At 40.4% G+C, this 22,628-nt stretch overlaps 1 protein-coding gene across 1 annotated transcript; it reads right to left on the reverse strand.

The window, feature by feature from the left end:
* Positions 1-2,583: 2,583 nt before the first annotated feature.
* On the reverse strand, positions 2,584-18,474 carry EED (embryonic ectoderm development; the record flags this gene model as incomplete). Its single annotated transcript, XM_079547634.1, has 12 exons — positions 2,584-2,710; positions 3,588-3,661; positions 4,035-4,193; positions 5,050-5,155; positions 6,261-6,394; positions 7,280-7,371; positions 8,845-8,926; positions 9,043-9,168; positions 9,913-9,978; positions 10,805-10,897; positions 15,317-15,469; positions 18,352-18,474. The coding sequence occupies 12 exons, from the start codon at positions 18,472-18,474 to the stop codon at positions 2,584-2,586; spliced, it is 1,335 nt and encodes a 444-aa protein (XP_079403760.1).
* Between the last annotated feature and the right edge of the window lie 4,154 nt (positions 18,475-22,628).

Below are 22,628 nucleotides of genomic sequence, written 5' to 3' on the forward strand. Positions count from 1 at the left end.
AGTGCACTAGCCCTTGTAGGTACAGCCAGATCCTGTCTCTCTAAGCTTAGTCATTAGGGCATGTGCTTGAGAACATCATTGTAAACTACCTTCCTCTTCTTTCCAACATACTGTGGCTGAGCTTGCAGAACAGAAACTTGCAGAAGTAAGACTCCATCTCCCTTCACATTGTATCAGATAAATATCTTTCAAAACAACTGTGGATTACTCACTTGGACTGCTGTGCTGCTTAAGCGTGTTTTTTCTTGCTCTCCTGTAAGGAATACTGATTTTGGTAGGTTACTGAATTTCACTGGCTGTGCAGGATTTGAAATGTGATCACTGCGAGATGCTTAGGGAAACAGGCATTTAGTTTATCTATGGAAATTTAACTTAAGATGTTTCTAGGTGCTCAAAGTCCTGTGTAACCCAACTCTGAACAGTCAGCTGGACAAGCTCTTTAAAAGACAGTCAAGATGCTCGAGACCAACTGCAGTCATTTATGCTGCAAGCATCTACACCTCATTCATCCCAAGCTGCACACACAGAGAGAAGCTGCTACTGCTGAGTTGTGTGACATGCCCAAGAACTAGTTTCACCATCATTCAGAAGTACCCCTCCTATTCTGACTGATATGTACTGTCCCTATACTGTGCATATCTCCAGTTGGGTAAGCAGTCTCCTACTCTGTATTTTAACTCATCTCCCTGGACGAGAGCAACTGTTCTTTAATATTTTTTGCACATTTAACCTTAAGTGCTTCAGTAACTGCTGTTTTTTTTTTTCCCTACTTCACTCATGTTCTGTTCCAGGTAGCTCTGTCCTAAGACATATTGAAAGTCTTTAGTATTTGTGTGACAAGCAGATAAATCTGACCAACGCCATTCATAGCAGAAGCCTAAAGCTGAGACAGACACTGCATACAATAATCACCTGTACTTCAGAGGTGAGGTTTACAAAGTTTTTATTAGCTCCAACATTTGTTTGCTGTGTCCCAAGAGTGAGGAGCTCTATGACTCTGAAAGAAACCGTAAACCGTGAGCAGTCCCACTGCAGGGAAGAAATGGTAAATACACAACAGCACTGACACTGCACTTCAAAGAACAGAGAGTCCCCACCAAATGGGACCCAACCCTAAATCGCATTTCAAAGGAAACCTCTTGGAATATTTTCCTGCATTTTAAGAGAACAGTTGTCAGAACATTATGAGTTGAAAAAGCTGAAGCCACCCCAATTGTATTTAGGCCTTTATTTAAGTACCACCCTTCCTTCCTCTCAGAAACAGCTTAGTGGTAAGAACATACAACTTACAATATAACAGACAACTGTGACTGGAAGTCACAACTGCTTCTGTGTCCTATTTCACTTTCAATGTTTGCAAACACTCAGTGCTATCAGCCTCCAACCTCTACGTTCTAAATAGGGTTTAGCTCATCTGAAGAACTCCTGAGCGTTCCCACAGGCTTTTTGGAGTACTCTCCAACTTACTTCCACAGTTCCATCCCCATGCTTTTTCACTCTACCAGCCCCACATGCATGAAGTACACAGGCCCACTGCTGCTGCCACCTAAACGCTAGCTCATGCTGTGCTGGCAGTTCAGTTGAACTAGAGGTTAAAACCCTCCAGCCCCACTTCTCATCTTTCCCCTTCTCAGCTTATTTTGCTACAAAGGTATTATGGCTGTTCTCCAGGAATAAGAATATATGTATTTTTTTTCTATAAAGGGGGGTAATTGTATGTTACAGACTAACACTTGCAAACTACTTGCCAGCTCCAGATCTCATTGTTTTGCAAATTTCTAAGTACAAACTAATAGAACTGGCTTAGTCAATACCATTTCAAGCTGAACAGGTAGGCCACCTAAACAGAGAATTTATGAGCTTCCCAAACTGGAACAAAGAGGCAAATGCAATATCATGGAAGATGAAAGCCAGGCGTATACTTGAAAAGTCAGTGGGAGACAGGACCATCTCCTTAATTCAGTAACAAAAATTCACTGATATGTTGGCAAAGACTGTGCTGGCATGTACATAATACGTAACGTATTCAAGTTGGGGTAAAGGATAAGAGAACAGTAGGAAAAAAGAGCCCTAAATGGTTAATCTTTACTAAATATTATTAACAATTCCATTGTTCACACAGGTACACACAGCTATTCTGCCATGTCTTAGAACACTTACAAAGAATACAAGCACTAACATTTCAATTATACACACAGAAATGTTTTATCCCTGGATAATATTCAATAGCTTCATTATGTTTCTAGTCAGCATAAAAAAGGATGAATACAGCATCAAGTAAATTCCTATGTATTTATGCACTAGCTATACATAAAGCAATTCCATGAGTCATAACTGAAAGCTTATTGTGGTAAATAATTAAAATGGACAGTTCAGAAAACTTTACAAAAATATTTCTTTTTATTAAAAGCAGCAAAAGTTCAAGCAGAACAATACACAGAATGTAAACATCACTAAGTTCAGCTCCAGCCTGCTGAACCTTCGAGGAAGTCTAAGCTAAACGCATCTACCGTGCTAGCAGGTTAACAGACTATATTATAATTTGAAAATATATTTTCTACTTTGAATTAAGAAAAAAATTACTTATCGTAGTCTGTCCCAGCGCCAGATACTGGCATCATCACACACAGCTATAAGGATACTACTGTCCCTGCTAAAACTGGTTTGTCGAATGGCAGCAACACATTTAGGATGAGTAAGAGTCGTACACCTATAAACAAAAGAAAATCATTCAGCTGCAATGTTCAACCTGCACTTGCTGCTACTACATTATGGAGTGCTGTTCCACCACTTTCTTACTTATGTGACTTAGGAGGAATTCAGAAGGTAGCAGGATTATATCACAGTGTATTTTGTATTCCAAATTTGGACTTGGGAAAGCACTGATTTCTGGTTCACCCACTGCCATTTCTCATCCACCCAAATTTCACCGAAGCATTGATTAAAATCTTATTGAATCACGTTATTTAGGACCTTGTAATCAATGTTCTTTTCCAGTTGTTAGGAATAAAATATGGCCATGGGGCAATTCAGTACTGCAGCATTTTTCAGCAAGTTAGTATATGCACGCCTGTATTTTTACACAGGCATACATACACATTACTGGACATTCACAAATACATTGTACATGTGTTCAAACATGCAATGAAATCACCTGGCCACACAGGCATGAAACTGAAAAGCCATATTGTTTTCTTCAGGTTGTGCTCAGAGCTAACCTCTGTACCCTCATTACTCTAGTCCTTCCATCTATTTCTCCTAATTGCTCCATAAATCTTCTACCTAATCAGTTTGCAAGCAATTGGAGGAGGATACTTTCTTTCACTTTATCTTCATACACCACTCAACACAATTTGATTGGTACCTCTTGGCACTACTTTTATTCTATTAATAGAATAATATTATTTGATGTAAATAATAGAACAGCAAAATAAATAAATAACCTCCAGGGGCTCAGAACATGTATTTACTTAGTAGTTAGAGTGGCTACCACTGTTTAAGAATATCAGTAGTTGTCAGTAAAAGAAAGAGGAAAGTTCCCCAGATTCCTGTCTCAACAAAAAGAAAATTGAGCATTAAGCACTCACTTGGCTTTATGAGGATCCTCTATTTCCAAATCCCAAACGTAAAGTTTGCCAACCTGATTGCCAAGAGCAAGCATCTTAAAAAGAAAGCAGAGGATAGAGAAGTCTTACTGTATTATTCAAAAGATATGAAACTCATAAAACTCAAATTTTTATGAAGACTGTTCAGTTGTGCTTAAATGTTTGAACATTAATTGCTTAACAAGTTTGATGAAGTGGTTGGAAATTCTAAATAATTTGCTTCCTTTCTCCCATATTATTATTATCTCTGCAGATAGAGGAGGAAGATACCAATAAATATAACAGTTTCACATAAAGCCCCTTGTAGCAGACCATTCTGCTTCTCAGACACCACATCACAGGTACCAAAACTCTTCCCATACACAGAAATATGTAATGAATGAAGAGCTATGCACCCCTAGGTACAGCAAGGTCCAAGCTCACACATACCTTTTGCCAGAAATCCATTGAAAACCTCATGTACCATATGTCACATTGGCTGTAATCGAATCTCCCAAGTATGGTCACATTCGACTCACTTGGCTTGATTTTATCTATATCATCTTCCATTTTACCAGGTTTCCAGCACACAATGGCATTTTCACAAGACTAGGGGGAAAAAGCAGTGAATAACAAAAAAAAGTCACACACACACACACAAAAAAAGCACTACAGTTTATACTGTACAACATTCTGTTTAATTATAAGCTAACATTTCATCTCATTAACAGTGTTCCCAGGCTGGATGGGGCTGCGAGCAACCTGGTCTAATGGGAAGTGTACTTACCCATAGCAGGGGATTGGAAATAGATGATCTTAAAACTCCCCTCCAACCCAAACCATCCTATGTTAAAAAAGTAAAACTGAGAATCTCATCTCTGTCCTCAGATCACAGCCACATCACCAACATCACAACCCCCTGCTGGGTACTGCTGCCCTCACAGGTCTGCCAGCTCACAGGATTGCAGGAGCTCTCCCTCACCCACTTCAGAAGAAATCAACCACATGTGCTCAACCATGGTTTGAAATAGCCTAGATTCAAGGATGTTTTAGACCTTTTAACAATTAGGAGAACACACACGCACCAATTTCTGGCCCAATGTAGTTTAATGTCTACAAGCAAGTTATCACACAAATCCAAGGAACTCCACTGTGCGAATCCTCGTTTCTCCATTTAGCTGCAGGATCCCACACGTGTAACTATGCATTCATTCTCTTTCTGCACTTCTCGTGGAGAACACGGGTAGTTGATATCCTGCTACTTTTAGCACAGTTATGACTGCTGTAATCATTTTACTTTTGAAGTAAAAGTTGCTTATCTACACGTCGCCAAAATCGGTAATATTAAATCATGTCATGCAGCATAGTAGGTTAACCTGCAATTCGTATTCTAGTGAAACTACTACTGTTTAAGAGCCTAAAAAAGCCAGTAAAAGCAAGGTGGATGAAAAAGCTTGCACCATACCTTGGAAAGAATTAGGTCACCCAACCATCGTACGCAGTCAACATAGTTTCTATGTATGTCTCTTGTAGAAAAGTCAGGAAAGTGGATTTTCTGGGAAATAAAAGGCCTACAGAAAAAACAGCCGTGTGAGGTTCAGAGAAACACTGAAATACAAGCCCAATTTTCAATGGCCAGTTTTCATGTATCTCCATGTTAAAAGGACAGGTCTGTCTTTTTTCTTCTTTTAACAGTTCTGCTGCAAAGTAGATTTTGTACTTTTTTTTTTAATAAAATGGGAATTGTGCATTTTCATCTCATTCCTACTAAAATAACTTATTTCCCAAAATGCTTTACTATAAAAGGCTGCACAAAGCAAAACCACACCTTCAGAAGCTCCACACAGCTCCCATTGCTAAGTACCTTAAGAACTAATTTAAGCTCCACTTTCCGGATGCTTATTCTGCAACACCTAGACTGTAAAATAGAAAAGCACACTAAAAAAAACCCCAAACAAACATATTTTTACTTCTCTTTTTTAAAGCATCATTTAATATTTGGTAACATTACCAAAAAAAGTGAGAGCACTTTCACAGCTAGTCTCATTGCTGAACATGTTCAGTGTGGTTTAGACTTCAGTTCTCTCAATGGTTTAACTGGAAGATTAAAGAGTTGATGAACTTCATAGGGAGAAATTTATCTATCATATAACAAATCACTATGTTTAATCAACAATTTACATGTATCTGGAGTGAGATAAGAGAATGATCAAAATTAAAGTTATTACTACATAAGCAGTTGTTTTTTTCCAGCCCCAGAACAGATAACAAATACAATAATGGGAGAAAACTACACAATATAAAACTAAATTGTTTACTACATTTAACAATTTGATTTCCTCCTAGAAATTTGGAAGTGGGGGGGAAGAAAAGCCACTAAACCATGATGTAATACAAGCTTTAAGAATGATAAAGATGAGAATCCCAGGCATTCCCTAGTCAAATAAATAGTTAAGTAGTAATTGAGATATTTAAAAATAAAAGTGTTAAGAATTCAATCTCCAGCACAGTTCCCAGGTCACTATCTCCAAGAACTTCCAATGTCTCCAAGAACTTCCAAAGGGATTGATCTGGGCCATTGATGAGAGTTTTCATTTGAAAACAAAAAAAAAAAAAAAAAAAAAAAAAAAAAAAAAAAAAAAAAACCACAAAGACAAGAAGATGAAGACTGCATACCTGTTTGTTTTATTTGGATTGTACTCATAAGACTCTTTGATGGCATTTATCATTCTCTTGGAATTAATTCTCCAGAGTTTGAGAGAGTGATCCATTCCACAAGACATGATTTTTTCACCAAGAAGATCATAATCCTATGTATATAAAATAATTTTGAGCACCCCCAGCCTAAGCTGCATTATATCAACTCAGATTTTATTCAAACATTTCCATCAAAACAGCTTTTTCTGTGTAAAGAATGTAATAAAAACTGCATATTTCACTGAGAAAAATACTAACAACTTAATCTTACTAACTACAAAGAAACACAGTATCTTAATAACCGCTTTTACTCCCCGTCAAGAAAGAGGCACACTCAGCAGCACTGACAAACAACAAATGTACTGCTAGTGCTCCCTCTCAGTCAGTTCCTAAGGTTTCATTTTATAGAGGAATCCTGACACAACTCCAGGCCTTCTGCATGGATATGACTACAAGAGAATACAGCATCAGGTCTTGAATAGATATATATCTCACCTTTCAAATCCCACAACAGAAAAAGAAACAACTGTTATGAAGAGTGTATTCAAAAGTCAGCTATTCTGGTCAGTATTTACTGGGTACCAGCATCTGTTTGTAGCCACTGAAAAGCAGCATAACTTACCTGAAAGAGCTTCTTTCCTTCACTACCATGCCTCTAAAAGATCTGTTGCTTTGGTTTGATAAGACCATGAGAACTTCACAAGTGGGACTATAATGAACTTTTTACTTTTTCTAGCCCCACTGAACAGTGTTTTATTTTGTTCTAGGCTGCATCGTGAGAAAACTAGCTACTGAAACAGAAACAGAAAGTGAACACCTGTCCTGACTATGGAGAGGTGGCCAGATCAATGAAACCACTACATCTAAACTTTATTTATGCACTTTTCTTTTAAAGCAGGTAAAATATCAAAACAGTGCACAGGAGGATAAAAAGTTGCATGCTATAGGCTTACTACCCTTTGTAAATCTAAATCACTGCCCCACAGTCTTCCACTTACTGCACTTAACACCTCATCCCTGTGCCCTTCTACTCCTCCAAATATTGCAACCAGCGTGTCTGTCTGGATGTTCCACAGTCTCAATGCATGATCTATAAAGAACAAATAAAATTACATGCTGCTTTTTATATGTACATATGAATAATATATTTCAGCTTCACCACTTTCAATAACAGGTGTTGACGTAAACATTTAAAAGGCACTTCATTCTTCTTCAGTTGTTAGAAACAATGGAACTGCATTAACTAAATTGCCATTACAACTAAACCAAACATATTAAGGTCTTTAGATCATCTGAAAAGTGAGTAAGAGTCTGATCTTGAAGTGTTAAAATTCCTTTTAGCCACTCTTCCAACAGCATTCAATAAGGTTTTTTTGTTTTTTTGTTTTCTTGTTTTTTTTTTTTTTTTTTTTTTTTTTTTTTAATTTTTTTTTCTTTTAACTGCTATTCTTTATGAGCCACAGACTGTAGGGATGGGAGGAACTGTTTCAATAAACAGTATATATTCCCAAGTCAGTCAGATGAGCCTGCTCATTTAAAGACAATTTTGACAATTGCTAATTAAGGACTTGTACTGTATTTCCCATGTAGAAATGGGAACCTCTAATGAATTTCCCATTTGGATTCTACAACACACACTACACTGAATTATGGTGATACCAACTGGAGGCCACTCAGTCCCAAATATTTTCCACTTTTTCTATTCAATCTCTCAGTCAATCAGAGAGAATCCAGTACTCTCCTGCTTTATGCCCAATGATATGCAGTATCCAGATTAAACCTCATAAATCTATTGGCTGATGTCAAGATGGTATCAAAAAGACAAAATACACAGAAGTCTTGAAATTCAAAAGTAGGCCCACAGCACAAACGTGACAGTGGGAAGAATCAGAGAAGTTCCCAACATAATTCTCACGTAGTTTAATCAGTGACACTGATTACATGTAAGTCGGAAGTCCTCTTATGTTACCAGCTCTGCACTCCTGAAGGTTTGCTCCTGAGGCACATCAAGTACCCCCTTACTTAACAGAACAGTCCAGATTAGGAAGCTATGACTGTTTAGACTGGACAAGTCCATGAGACACCATAGCATAAACTTGCTTCTTCCTTCACTGATACCCTTTTCACTCAGAAGTCCTAAGAAAGTCAGAGCTGCTCTTCAGAGACAGAATCAGTTTTCCCTTCGCAGTGGTGAATGCCACCTGCAACATTAAAATACCCCCACTAGATGGCACCACGCTTCAACAATCGAAAGAAATTGAAACCAAATAATTGAGATAGGAAAAAGCAACTCAGGTGCTCACACTTCTTTCCTGAAAAAGCAGTGGTGTTCACAATCCCTCTGCACCACAGGTATTTTTATTGTAGGCCATGGATTTAATATGTATCTAATATATATCCAAGAAGAACAAGATTTGCTCTAGACTTCCAAGGTAAACTTGTTCAGTCCCACTAATAAAATTTTCAAAGACTTGAGAGATTTTGGCCATTTTCAAGATCAAAAATCCAATCCAAAGTATCCTGATTTATTCAACAACACAAGAGGTTTTTTTTTTTTCCTCACCTTTGCTTACAGATAAAAGGAGATTTGGATCTCTTGGATGGAATTTCAGTTCATTGATTGCATTTCCATGACCCACGTAGTGCTGGGATAGAATTCAGAGACCAAGTTATCATCTCCCCTCATGTTTACATGTACTTAGAAGACATGTTTCATGCATTACTGAAACATAAGCTTCATTTCAAAGTTCTAAACACTTACCTTTATGCACTGCATTGTAATAGGATTAATTATCCTAATAATACCCCTGGACCCTGCCACGGCAAGAAGAGGATGGCTTGTATTGCTATCGTATGTCCATGCACAGGTATAGAAGTTTTCATCTGCCTACATCTCATGTTAAGGAACACAGAAGAGACTGGAGTTTTGTTTTGGTTTCAAGCAAACTTAACTTTAAATATATATTTTTAAATTGCTTTTTCAAGCAAACTTGTTGTCCACGTGGCCATGAATCTCTGCTGGATCCAACAATAAAAAGATGAGTATTTGATCAGACATCTGCAAATAATCATCAACACTGACTTTTCTGCAGATTTCCTCACTTCTGTTTCATAAAACACTAAGAACTCCTCTCTCTTGGCATTGCTTTTCAATCTTTCTCCAAAATATCCAAAGACTGGGAATAAAAATGAGAATGAATCAAGACCCAGTCATAAGTCAGTAACTTGTGAACTGCAACGGATCAACAGAAGTTATTACCACTTCAGAGTATGAAACATAATTCTTAGCCTTGAAATTCAGTTCCAGTTCAAAGAGCTGAGACCACTGTAAAACACTGAATGTGAAATACTGCACAAATATTTGTGTTGGGAAGACCAAACTGACAGAGAATCAGTTTTCAAATACTTTAATGCAGCATGTTCCATGAGTCTGCATTTCCAATATTATTTCAATATGAGAGACTCGAGGATGTGGGAAAGAAGAAAGAAGGCTAAGACCTAACAGGAGGAATGTGCCATATGAGCAGGGTATTAAATCACAGAAAAGCCTCTGCGTTTTTTTTTTCCTACAAAGCCTCCACAATTACGATAAAGAGGAATCAAACAAGTGTATTTTTACTTAGAAGGATACATCAGCATCTACGTAGGACTGTAACAGACGTATTTCTCCTTGGGAGTGGCATTCATATAAAGTAACCTGGGGAAAGAAAGAAGCGGGCAAGATCATGACTTACTTGTGATAGTTCAAGAGGAAATCAAATACACCTATGCACTGAGCTTCTCATGGAGTGGCAATATGCTTCTACGGTTTAGCTCTCATCTCACCTGTTTGTTTCTATCAAAATGGTTTGATAAAACAACAGGCACAGCAGAGTTTTAGTAAAGCAGCATTCCAAGGTTAGCAGTCCTTCCCAAATACTAAATGATACTATTGAATATTCTCTACTTATAACTAGTTAATTCAATCGCCTCTAACCAGACCCAGTCTTTAGGTGAGCATTTGATACAGAGGCAATCTCAGTTTAGCACTTTTGTCAGGCTGGACAAACCTGGCAATGAGAGGCTTCTTGTTTATTTACAACACTTCCATTGAAGGAACTTCAAGATAAAACAACATAGAATCTTGTTCAGAAGAAGCATATGAAGTCACCTCACATAGGCCGTTAATTTAGCCTTCTAGAACCCATAACGTCTAAGAAGGGTAATTTCAGTGAGAAGATACATCTATGCACCTGTCTTCTTTACTTTCATGTTACTAGCAAAAATTTTCTTTACTACAGAGGCTATTTCCCAAGCAGGGATGGCATGACAACATGCAGTTACTCAGAGGCAGTACATCTCCAAGATAACAGACAGTACATGCCTCAGAATATAGCTTTCTGTGTGAAGTTACCATGTGTCAGTACTACATGCAGGTGAAGGGTTTCATTGAAAAAAAAAAAAAAAAAAAAAAAAAAAAAAAAAAAAAAAAAAAGCAAAGAAAACCACCCAGGAGGGCTTATTGTTACAAACAGCTTACTCACTCTGTTGCTGCCTACAGTGGCAAAAACAAGAGGATCACCTTCTTTACTGTGCCAGTTAAACTGGACTCCAAACAAAGGCTGACCATGGTCCTCCTGCAGATGTAAAGCAAGATCAGAAAGAAAAAAAAAAAGGCCACAAAACATTATTTCTGTGAAATTTAGCTGTAATGGAAAACAGTTAAATTGTTATGTTTTCCTCCCTGAACTACTAGATTCACACCCAATATAATTTCAGATAGCGAACAGCTAAAAAGAACAGTTTTGTAACATCACACTTGAATTTGGCTGTCTTCACAGAGGATAAAACATTTCTTTCCTTTCAACAAAGTTTTAAATTCAAAAGGAAGAACTGCTGTCTCACAGCTGAGGCCTGAAGTTGTCCCAACTGCTGCTTACTTTGCTTTGCATCTTTCAACAAGGAAACCTCCTAAGGTCACGTCTATAAGCACTTTATATTGCTATAGTTACTTTCACACAAGGATTTACAACATCACAAAGGAGACCTGTTAGGATTGAGAAGAATTATACTGGTGTAAGGGTGGAGAAGGGTTACATTTAACTATTAAAGCACAGTTAAGTCTTGCAACTCCATCACAGGCACAATGAATTAACTCCAACACGTCACAAAGCTGCTGCTAAGTTCATGTCTACAAAGTGTTTTCAGATCTCCTTCACAAACAGTTATCAGAAGAATGTCAAGTATTATTTTTAAACATTTTACATCAGTTTAAGAGGAAAAAAAAAAGAAGCAGATATGTTTATAAATCACAATGAATATGGTGGTGCTTGTTATTAATTGATAACAGTATTTTGGCCTGTCCTGACAGGATGTTTTCAGTAAGAATAATGTTCATTAAAGTGCCTCCCCACAGGGGACTGTCTGGGACAGTACAGGCAGGAAGGAAGTGTCTCATGATGGCTGTTAAGCAGCCTTCAAATGGCAGTGCTTCAGAGACAACATGAGAAATATTAGACCTGGCAGATCTAAACCATACAGGAACCACAGAACAAATTTGAGGAGGGGGTATGGGTGAGGAATTCAATTCTGCTCAAAAAAAAAAAAAAAAAAAAAAAAGCTTGCTAAAAAGAAAGTCTGGAAGAATTTAAAGTAGGCCATATTTACTGGGAAAGGCAGAATCTGTTATTACCTCAACAGGGACAGCTAGAAGAGCTAGGCGAAAAAAAATCTTGGAGTGAAGGCCCTCCTGCATCTTGTAAGGAGAGGTACAATTTTCGAAACTGAATACAGATTAAGAAAAGCATGTCTGAAGTTGAACTCTAAGCATTAGCCACTGTAACATTAAAGAACAGGGTAGCTGTTTGATGGGGAACGTGGGAAAAGTAGCAAGGTTATTAGTAACCCCAGTACAGAAGAAAAAAAAGGAGGTATTCAGCAACAGTAAAGCATTAAAATTAAATTGAGTGATGTAGAATTGGGAAAACACCCAGGTATCTGTCTGAAGTTACACTTACCTCATTTAAACTACCATCATCCTCACTGGTCAGAAAGAGCACATGCTATTTTGATAACACTTATCTGTTTTAATCTTTGTTCCTGCTGCTAACCAGGTTTTCAAAACATTACACTGTTAGGTGCTGCACGTTACAGTTATCCTGAGAGGCTGAATCTGTCACAACAACCTGACTCTTGGTTTTATAGACAGTTTGACTCAAATATTGGTTCAAGAGTAGAATGGTGAAAAGCCACCTTGACTCTGGTATAAATAAAGAGCAGAGGCTCAAAATACTTGGGTTCTTCGTGCACCAGAAAGAAGGCAAAGAAACAGATCCTACAGTTACTACAAAAGTAAAAAGATAATCAGCAGTTGGTTCTGCCCTCACTCACTAAATAGCAACTCAGCTTCAGACAGACAAAATAAGGTTAGACCTGTTTTTAGACAGAAGGCAGAAATAAACACTAAGCCAACGCACACGCAAAATAATCACCTGCAAGTGCATGAGCACATTTTAAAATGCCATCACCCACGCTGCTAACGAGGCACAAACTGACCACACATGCATTCCTGGTTTCCTAAAGGGAAGCAAACCACCACTGGCTGTGGTTTTAGTTACTTCTCCCTTACCCGACAACAAACTAGAATCCAATTCCCAGGTCCAGGGACAGTGAGTAAAAGCTGAAATAGGACATTCAACAGCTAACAACTACTCAACCACACCCTAAACAAGAGGGAAAGGTAGGGCAAACAGTGGCATTGTTCTGAAGGGAGCACATCAAAGCAGAATTCCTCTTTGCTGGAAGATCTAGAAGAAAAAATTATATGCAGAAGTGAGGATGTACTTCTGTTAGTTGTATCTGCTCATTTATGAGCTACGTCACCTCTCAGCCCACGGACAGCAAAGATTTTTTCAGCTACCTTCCAGTAACGTAGTGCTGTAAAAAGCAATGAAATAAAGCACTTCTTGATTTCCTGTCATTTTCCAAGTTACATATTTGTTTGCCTGATGCTTAAATTTCAGCCAAAATAACTTCCACACTAGTGGTTAAAAGGCATATTTAGCAAGCACTGTGTTTTTCAGGCTGAATCATAACCATCTGACATTCAAAGCAGTCAGCAATGGCTATATTTCATTGTCTCCAGGAGGAAAGAAGTTAAAGCAAATGAAAGATGGCAAACTAAGAATAAGAAATTGAAAAAAATATACATCTATACATCCGTAAAGGATATTAAAATAAATTTCTATGTCTTTAAATCATGTTGACTTTTCATTAATTTCAGTACATCCATCTTACAGCACAGTTCAAAGACAGAACAATGTGATATCCAACAAGTGCAATGTCTCTCTGAACCAACACACAATATTCAGTTGTTACAGTTTATCTTCACAGTATTAATATCAAGGATAAGAAAAAAGGAGAGAGGCTTCCTCAAAAATGAAGTAAAAAGAATTACCTAACCTGTCTTTAAACCAATTCAAAAAGAAACTGGAAGACTTAGAAATAATATATCTCACTTGGCTAAAATGCTACATCTACTCTCTGTGTTTGATTCCACTTGCACAGCAATCTGTTCCCAAACCCCCATCCAAGTCCTTGAAGTTGGGGATTAACCACACAGGGTGATCTTTTGGGTCACCCCAGAGTAGGTATGAGAGATGTTCTGTTATTCCAGAATACCCTTGAAAAGCACTAACCAGTTTGGGATGTCTGTGGAAAGAAAACAAATACGCTAAGCATAATTCAGATACTGCTGAATGTTTGGGTGCTGAAAGGCCCACAGCCCTGTTTAAGCAGGACTTGAAGCCACAGAAAGCGCCATCTGTGGGGGTGATTCATGTGAACCACACCAACTGCTGCCTACCTGGGTGAAAATGAAAGAACTCCTCCGCTCTGAAAGATCCGGAGATCACTCTTATACCTCAGAAAACACATTAAGATCAACTGCTTTCCCCAGACACTTTTGTCAGAGTAGCTTCACATCACAATTTCTTCTGCAGCAAAGCTCATTCAGGAGGTTTTCATGATCCAAATCTCTCATCCCCTCCTACTTAGCTAGCCTAACATTTCAGTGAGGCAGCCTGAAGCCTAAATTCAGAAACAGCAACATCAGCAAAACCCAGCAGTTAAGTGTGAGAGAATGACACAAACCTGTTAAAGAAATTCTGCAAAAATCACCCTCTGTGGAGCTGCACATAACCTCTTGTTAGACAGACAAAAAGTTTGATACAACTCCTATCGTGTTCAGGATTCAAGCTTTCCATTTTTAAGAAATCTTACAAAAATCAAATCCACTGGCATATTTACAGCTTTTAACACATAAATATTCCACACGAGGGTGGGGAATGAAAAAATATCCTGGTGCTGTGCAAGAATCAAAGTGAAAACAACTCATTCAGTTCCTCACAGTCCTGCGCTTAGTACAGAAGAAAACAATACCCTAAACACAAAAACAGGGAGTCAAAAATCACAAACCCACAGCCCTTCACAGCAGCAGGTATTCTGGGTGAACATGACCCCCATCAGGTACAAATACAACCCTCGTGACTAATTAATCAAACTGCATGATGTGATTCATGACAACTGATTAATGGCAACGGTCAGGTAACAAAAAAAACTGATGTGAAAAGTGTGTGGAGAAAACTATTCCCAACATTGTTTTTTTAAATACATTTTATCAGGAAGAAGAATCTGTATGGAATCTGTGCTTTGCAGCAAGCTGTCACACATCCACTTTTATTCTGTTAATCCACCATATCAATAACTACAGCTTTGATAAAATTCATAATTATAAAATATCAAACATAACTTTGCAAAATAATTGGACTAATTGCAGCATTGCCTACCCTGATTCCTATTTCTTAGCATTCTTTTTCTTCAAAACTTGGACAGTCCCAGATCACAAAAGTACTTTCTTCAAATGAACTCCAAACACAGCTATTTTTAAATATTCTATTATATGTATATAATTGCCTTGACTGTCTCACAGCCTGTATTTGCATCACTGACAGCAAACAGTATCCCATATTCCCATGCTGAAGTTTACATATACCTACCTTTAGGCTATTTACACATTTGAAGGAATATTTGCACTTCTTTGACTTCCATTTTCCTTTTCCCCAGCTTTTTCTTCCCGGCGCATTAGGAGTGTTTGTTGGGGTATCGGGGCGTTCGGTGTTAGTACCGCTTTCAATACTAACAGCATCATCCTGAAAACATTTGAATTACACAGAATGGAACAAAGATGTAATTAACCGACGTATAAATTCATCAGCTAACTGCAGCACTTAGCCTTTTCACTTTCCCCTTCTTCCTCCATAAGAACAAAAGATCCCTCAGGACTTGGTTTTTATTTAGATTCACATACTTAAATCTGTTACTAACATAACAGCATTTCTCTCTGGAAACAGAACATGAGTCACACCAGGACTAATCCAGAAGGGTCATACATGAACTGCGATACAGTGAAATTTCTTTGGAATCCAGGAAGCCGCTCTTAAGAAATATCTGAATAAAAGGCATTGCCTTCCTAGAAAGTATTTTGACGTAGATGAAATGAATACTCGTGAACTAATGAATCAAGACAATGTTTGTTTAAAAACATGTTTACCCATGTCAGGAATCTCTGGAATAGCTCTGTAGGCCCTCAGCAGTGTCAGGCACAGTTTTGCAATAAGCCAGCAGTGCCACTGGAAGAGGAAGTTTCACCCCTCCCTCCTACTCTTTCTAACAGATTCTCATCGCCAGCACTGCGAGCCAGTTTTGGGCACCACAGTATAAAAAGGACACAAAACTATTAGGAGGGCTATGGGGAAGAACACTTCACCTGCATCATAACAAGTAAACCCATGTGAGAAAGTTCAGCTTGTTAAATCAACAAACTTCATTTTCCCCCTGGCAAGTTTGCCTGTACGTTTTCCAGCAGAAAGCTGGTGGAATACAACTCATTTCACAGCCACATGATGACAAGATCCAAATTTGGGGAGACAGAAGCAGACAGACAATAAACAACCTGTCATTGCAAGACATGAAGTGTAACAGGAAGCTGCATCACGAAGCTCCACTAGGAATATGGAATAAGGTCAGTCATTTCCTTCACACTGCATCCTTTCTCCCAGTAAGCATAACCAGGTTTTTCAATTTTTACATTCAGCTATTTCTTTTCCTTTACCCTAAGCAATTTCAGAGCCTGCCAAACACTGGTCTCCTAAGAGCACTCGCTGTCAAGAATAATAATACTCCACAGAACTGAAGCTTTCTCTGGACTAACCAGATGCAGTCAATACAAGAACACCAAGTACCTGGTATAATATAATACAAGCAGGTAACTAAAACTAAAACACAGCCAACAAACATGCCTTCAAGATACCTGTGGAGTACCTGGTGAGGTGCTGGCACAGGCTGCCCACAGAAGCTGTAGCTGACTCATCCCTGGAGATGAACAAGGCCAGGTCGGATGGGGCCCTGGGCAGCCTGATCTAGAGCATGATTTAGTGGTTAGCAACCCTGATCATGGCAGGAGGGTTGGAACAAGATGATTTTGATGCCCCTTCCTACTTAAGCCATTCCATGATTCCATGAAAAGCAGAATTTCTGCAAATCAATACTGTTATGCCATCTTTTAAGGACAATTTAGGCCTTTAGGAGTAGCAAAGTTCATAACAAAATTTTGGAAATAGAGTTTTTTCACCTTTGAGACGGCCTATAACAAACACCAAAGCAAATCTGAGAGCTTCTGTCACCACATTACACTCAGATTCACAAATCATATAATTGTTAAGGTTAGAAAAATGATCTAAGATCATCTAGTTCAACCATCATCACCATGCCCACTAACTGTGTCCCTCAGTGCCACGTCTACTCTTCTTGAAAACTTCAAGGGACAGTGACTCCATGACCTCCCTCGGCAGCCTGTGCCAAACACTTAAACACTCCCTAACATAGAGTTATTGCACAGCCCACTCCATCCTTGTCTATCCCTTCTAAAGAACCTATAGTCACAGAATCACAAAATCACCAGGGTTGGAAAAGATCTACAAGATCACGCAGTCCAACCATCCACCTGTCACCAGTAGTTCTCACTAAGCCATGTCCCTCAACACAACGTTCAAACATTCCTTGAACACCTCCAGAAATGGTGACTCCACCACCTCCCTGGGCAGCCCTTTCCAGTGCGTGATCACTCTTTCAGAGAAGCAGCATTTCCTAACATAGTCTTGTTCTCAGAAGTTGAAGGACAAACGTGTGGTCTGCACGTCCAGCTGCCTGGCACCAATGCTCGGTAAGGCCCAGCAGCAGTAGCACACAGCACCTCAGAGCTGTTCCATCAACAGCAGCACTTGCACAGGCTATGGGTGACGTGGTTATGGGCAATGTGATCCAGCTCCCTCACTTTCAACTGAATGCTCTAACCAAGAAAGACATCATGCGGAACTGAATCACAGAATCACCAAGGTTGCAAAAGACCTTCAAGATCATCCAGTCCAACCATCTACCTATCACCAATAGTACTCACTGACTGCTACTTCAGTAACTCCCCCACTTCATCAACTGCACAAACCGACTACCAGATTGCTCAGATTATCTTTCAACTCTTAAGCTACTTTGAAATCAATCGCATGACCTTTGCTTTGAATGCCTCTATTTTAGCACAGTTGAGAGGAAACAGCCCTCAACCCTTGCAGCCAATTCCTGCTGACAGCAGCTTATGAGCAGCAACCTACGGCTGCTTTAGCAGAGGGGTCAGACGGGATGATCCCCAGAGGACCCTTCCAACACCTACAACGCTGCGATTATCCCCTATTCCTTCATTCCCCAAAGTGCTGCGTGCACAAATTAATACTGAATGCTGCTTTACAACGCGGCAGTGATGAAAAACGACACAGAGCTGCGCGAAAAGTAGCTTTTTTTCTGGCTACTCTGTGAGAAAAAGGAGTATTTAAGTGACAGAGAAGGGCGCTCACATCTCAGGGCCTCCAATTCTCCCTCACGCACGCGGGGAAAGCGCGGCCCCTCGCCTACAGAACTGCCGCACGCTCCCGCCTCGCCACCGCCGCCCCCACCTTCCCGCTTCACCCCCACTCCTCCTCACGTTCTCATCGCCAGACAGGTCCCCGGGGTTGCTGTTCTCATCGCTGCTCAGCTTTTGCTTCTTAGCCGGCATCTCGCCTCCCGCTCCCGCCGATGCCGCCGGCGCTTCTCCCCGCTCAGACATCTTCCCCGCCCCCCGCCCCCGCCACGCAGCCGTAAAGCGCGACCGGGGGCGTCGCAAAGCTCTGCCGTAAAGCAGCACCGCGCCCTGCGGCGCCTCAGCTGCCACACTGCTGAAAAATCCGCCTTCCCGCGCCTCGCGGTCCCTCAGCGGCGGGCGGCTGGCTGGGAGGGGGTGTGTGCGCTAACGCCCTTCGCGCTGCACGTAACCATCGAACTAAGAAGTCTTATTAATTATTGGTTGTAACTGAATTAGCGATACATGAAAACGATAAAGCATAACGGTACAGAGTGGCTTTGTATCCTTGTGCCAGCCCTGTCGAGCACGTTCGTGAGGCAGAAAGTAGGCCGTGGTCACCGCAGCGCCTGTGACCCATGAGGTCCCTCTGTGCACCCTCATGCTGCTCTGTCTCATCCACGAAGTCTTTTTTGGTTCTCTTGCTCTGCAGAGAGATTTGCAAAGGACGTGAGGTGTCTGTTCCCTGCCCTGTCACCCAGGCAGGGCTGGAATGAGGGAAAAAAGGCCTTTCGTCTCAAAAATGCTGTTGCCAGAGAAGAAAAATCACCTGTTTTCCTGTGCCCCCTAGCAAGTTTCTACCACTTGCAGATTGCCGCTTGTAAATCAAATACTGCAGTTGCCAGATTATGAGTTTCATTTTTTTTCTAAAACCACAAGTCCCAGAATCATCATAATGAACGGTGGAAAAAAATAAATAAATAAATAAAAAATAAATCTGCTAAATGGAGGAAGTAATCTGCCCGCAGGCACAGTGCCTTATCTGCTTCTCTCAGAGGGGCAGAACCAAGGCTTTTCTCCCTGGAGGAGGCATTCCAGTCTTGCACAGTGATTTCTTGGAGGGCAGTGACAGAGGTGAACCTTGCCCTGTATCTAAAATTTAATCTGGCGTGAACTTCAGAGATAAGGAGGAGGAGAAGTGCTTAAGTTGGTGCATGTACTGTAGCATTTTTAGCAATAGTCTCTCTTCTCTGCTGCAGAACTGTAGGCTCTGCTGGAGCAGTGTATAATATAGACCAAAAGGCTGTAGATCACAATTAATAAAAGCTCTGGGAACTCACAGCTGCCCAGATTTGTGCGCTAAGATCAAGGCTGTGATAAAAGCATTTCACACCTTTGTGAGGACATACACGGAGAATGAACTGGCTCGTTCTTAAAATATGACGGGATATTTTTAGATTGGCATCTTGATTAAGACTAAATCATGACTGTGATTTAGAAATGAAGGGCAGGCATGGAGTTTTCAGCAGTGAGCGTTTTTAACTTCTCATCATGGGTGACCTTGAGCTAATGGAGAGAAGACAGCTCCCCTTCATTTTGCAGCTGTCACCTGACATCCTCCAGATGGCCAGCTACGTACTCAGCTCTGCCACGTTTCACTAGCTCATCCCAAACACAAGGAAAGTGAAAGCCCCAGCCAGCCTGTGCTTCTTGGCCTGCACACAGGAAGATTTCCCACCCACACCAGAATCAGCCAGTAAAACCGTTCGGTCTCCATCAACTTGCTGGGCCCAAACTGGTCTTTGCCTTCCTTTGTCTGAGTTCTTGAGGACTTCTTTCACAACATGACAGTCTTCCTGCTCTCTCTGTCTAGTTCTTAGTCCAAACCACTTGCTTTTCCTTCTATTTCAGAAGAGGGGCCAGTACACCAGGGAAGATGAGTTTCCAACAGTCATAGTACACTTCATCCCGCTTCTATTTAAAGAATTAGTTTGTGGTTAAGTACTGGCTTGAAAGCTCAGAGATTTAGCTTCGGTTTGTGCTCTGACAAAGTTCTATTTGGAAATCCTACGAGCTTCTCTGTCCCTCAGTTTCTCAGCTATGTTGTGAAAGTGGTGTCTCCTACATCCTGGCAGGGGAGATGATTAAGAAAATATGAATATCATGGTTTTTGATTCATTAGTTTAATTAGTATGGTACCATTATATGAATATGCATAGATTAACTAAGAAGTTATAGGGCCCTTGGAACAGCATGTAGAGGAAAATGGAAGAACAGTAAGAAATCTACATTGTTTCAATTAGTGATGATTTGGTGGTATTTTATGAGCATACAGTATGTGCTTTGAAGGACTGGATTTGATATATATGGGAGTATTTAGCCAATTGTGAGTTCTCATAGAATTCCAAAAGTAAATATTATATATATTTATATATATATATATCCATTGAATCTTCAACAGATAGGATTATTTTTTTTTTTTCAACATTGCAAAATATTTCTGGATCATACAGGGACACTGAAATACGTTTTTATATGTGGGTGAAAGTAAGTGAGACTTACTCCCTTCATTCATCCTTTTCAAGTACATTTCTTCACAGACTGAACAGGCCCAGTTATTTCAGGTTCTCTTCATACATCATGATCACCTGGCTCTAAACAGCTTGGTGACTCTCCAGAGGGCTCAGTTTAATATATCAGTATCTTTCTTGTACTGAGGAGTTCAAAACTGGACACATGTGAGATGTCTTCTCACAAAGAGGGGAAGAAATTCTTCCCTCAACTTGGTGGCTACACTTCTGTCATTAACAACTTTTGGTTAATCTTTAAGAGCACTGTACTGATTCATGTGCCACTTGCTGTCCATCAGGACCTCCAAGTCTTTCCCTGCTAAGATCCTGTGATGGTTCTTACCCTTTTCTGTTCCCCTCACTGCAAGAAAGATATTGAGGCCCTGGAGCGTGTTCAAAGAAGGGCAACGAAGCTGGTGAGGGTCTGGAGCACAGGCCATATGAGGAGAGGCTGAAGGAGCTGGGAATGTTCAGCCTGGAGAAGAGGAGGCTCAGGGGAGACCTTATTGCTCTCTATAACTTCCTGAAGGGAGGTTGTAGTGAGCTGGGGGTCGGCCTCTTCTCTCGTGTCATTAGTGATAGGACCAGGGGGAATGGTTTCAAGCTACGCCAGGGGAAATTCAGGCTGGACATGAGGAAGTATTACTTTTCAGAAAGGGTGGTCAGGCACTGGAATGGACTGCCCAGGGAGGTGGTGGAATCACCGACCCTGGGGGTGTTCAAGGAAAGACTGGATGTTGCGTTGAGGGACATGGTTTAGTAGGAGCTATTGGGAATAGGTGAACGGTTGGACTGGGTGATCTTCTAGGTCTTTTCCAACCTTAGTGATTCTATGATTCTATGATTCTATAAGGATATTTCTCCCCTGATGAGAATTTTACCAGTGTATCTTTGTATGTATTCACATATATCTTTGTATATATTCACAGATCCTGTGAATCTGTTTCTCCAACTTGTTTAGGATCCTCTTCATTGAAGTCCTGTTCTTGAGCTTATCAATTTTCACCCACATTTTAGTATTGTTTGCAAATTTGCTGTGATTGCTCTCCATCCCATAGAATCACAGAATTATTTGAGTTGGAAGGGACACATAAAGGTCATCCAGTCCAACTCCTGCAATGTTACAGGGAGATCTGCAGTAAGGTTGCTTGGAGCCCCATCCAGCCTAACCTTAAACATCTCCAGGAAAGGGGCATCCACAGCCTCTCTGGGCAGCCTGTGCCAGTTCCTCAATACTTCTTTCTTATGTCCAGTCTAAATCTCCTCTCTTTTAATTTGAAACCATTTTCCTTTGTCCTATCACAGCAGACTCTACTAAAGAGCCTGTCCCATTTTTTCTTACAGCTCCCCTTTAAACACTGAAAGGCCACTCTCAGGTCTCCCTGGAGCCTTCTCTTCTCCAGACTGAACTGCCCATTTCTCTCAGCCTGTCCTCCTAGGAGAGGTGTTCCATCCCTTGGATCATTTTTGTTCACCTCCTCTGAACACGCTCCAACAGGTCTGTGTCTCTCCTGTACTGAGGACTCCGCATCTGGATGCAGTACTGCAGGTGAGGTCTCAGAGCACACAGTAGAGGGGCAGGATCATCTCCCTCGTACTGCTGGCTACGTTTCTTTTGATGCAGCCCAGGATACAGTTGGCTTTCTGGACTGCAAGGGTACATTGCTGGCTCATGTTCATCTTGCCATCAACCAGTATACCAAAGGCCTTTTCGGCAGAGCTGTGCTCTCTCCTTACATTTCCCAGCTTGTACTGATAGTGGAGGTTGCCATGACCCAGGTGCAGACCTTACACTTGAATTTGTTGAATCTCATGATGTTCTCCTGGGTCCACTGCTGGAGACTGTGTAGG

Source organism: Tetrao urogallus (assembly GCF_951394365.1).
Source record: "Tetrao urogallus genome assembly, chromosome: 1".
NCBI lineage: Eukaryota > Metazoa > Chordata > Aves > Galliformes > Phasianidae > Tetrao > Tetrao urogallus.